The following is a 544-nucleotide window of genomic DNA, read 5'->3' on the forward strand; positions in this document are numbered from 1 at the left end:
CATGTCCTTACGATTTCCTGATAAGAAAAATTGACTATCTTTTAAGACCATAAATACAATAAGACATGAAAAAATATAAAGAAATTACAACTACATATTTAGAACTACTTCAAATCTTGGGGAAAAAACATGAGAGCTTTTTACAGTATATAATAATATGTACAAACTTCTTACCTCCCAAAGAACTTCAGCGTATTTCTTCACACCAAAGATTACTCCCAAAGAGGTGTTGAAAATGATATTAGCCTTGTCTCTTTTGCCATTCTGGAGCAAAAAAAGAAAATAGAGAGGTCAGAATATGATAGATGTTAACCTTCTGCTGGTTATAGAACAAAAAGAAATGATGTAAATGAGGAAGAAGTTGTCTATTTTGCCGATTCATCACTTAAAATTTCAAAAGAGATGTCTGAGGATAATATTAACATAGTGTTAATTTTTTAGTTTCCCAACAGTGCATCTCCCTAATACAATAATAACTAAGTTTGCCAAATAGAAAACATATAACAGAAGTAAATATACTGATCAAGATATTAAAAAAGTCTAT

At 29.6% G+C, this 544-nt stretch overlaps 1 protein-coding gene across 3 annotated transcripts in view; it reads right to left on the bottom strand.

Moving 5' to 3' along the window:
- Positions 1–544, bottom strand: part of LOC119592992 (sulfide:quinone oxidoreductase, mitochondrial-like) — an 8,583-nt gene that overhangs the window by 2,888 nt on the left and 5,151 nt on the right. For all 3 annotated transcript variants that reach the window (XM_037941879.1, XM_037941880.1, XM_037941877.1), the window contains exon 7: positions 175–266. In XM_037941879.1, coding sequence (XP_037797807.1) covers positions 175–266 — 92 coding nt within the window. The remainder of the gene's footprint in view (positions 1–174; positions 267–544) is intronic.

This window comes from Penaeus monodon, chromosome 31, assembly GCF_015228065.2.
Source record: "Penaeus monodon isolate SGIC_2016 chromosome 31, NSTDA_Pmon_1, whole genome shotgun sequence".
Classification (NCBI taxonomy): Eukaryota; Metazoa; Arthropoda; class Malacostraca; order Decapoda; family Penaeidae; genus Penaeus; species Penaeus monodon.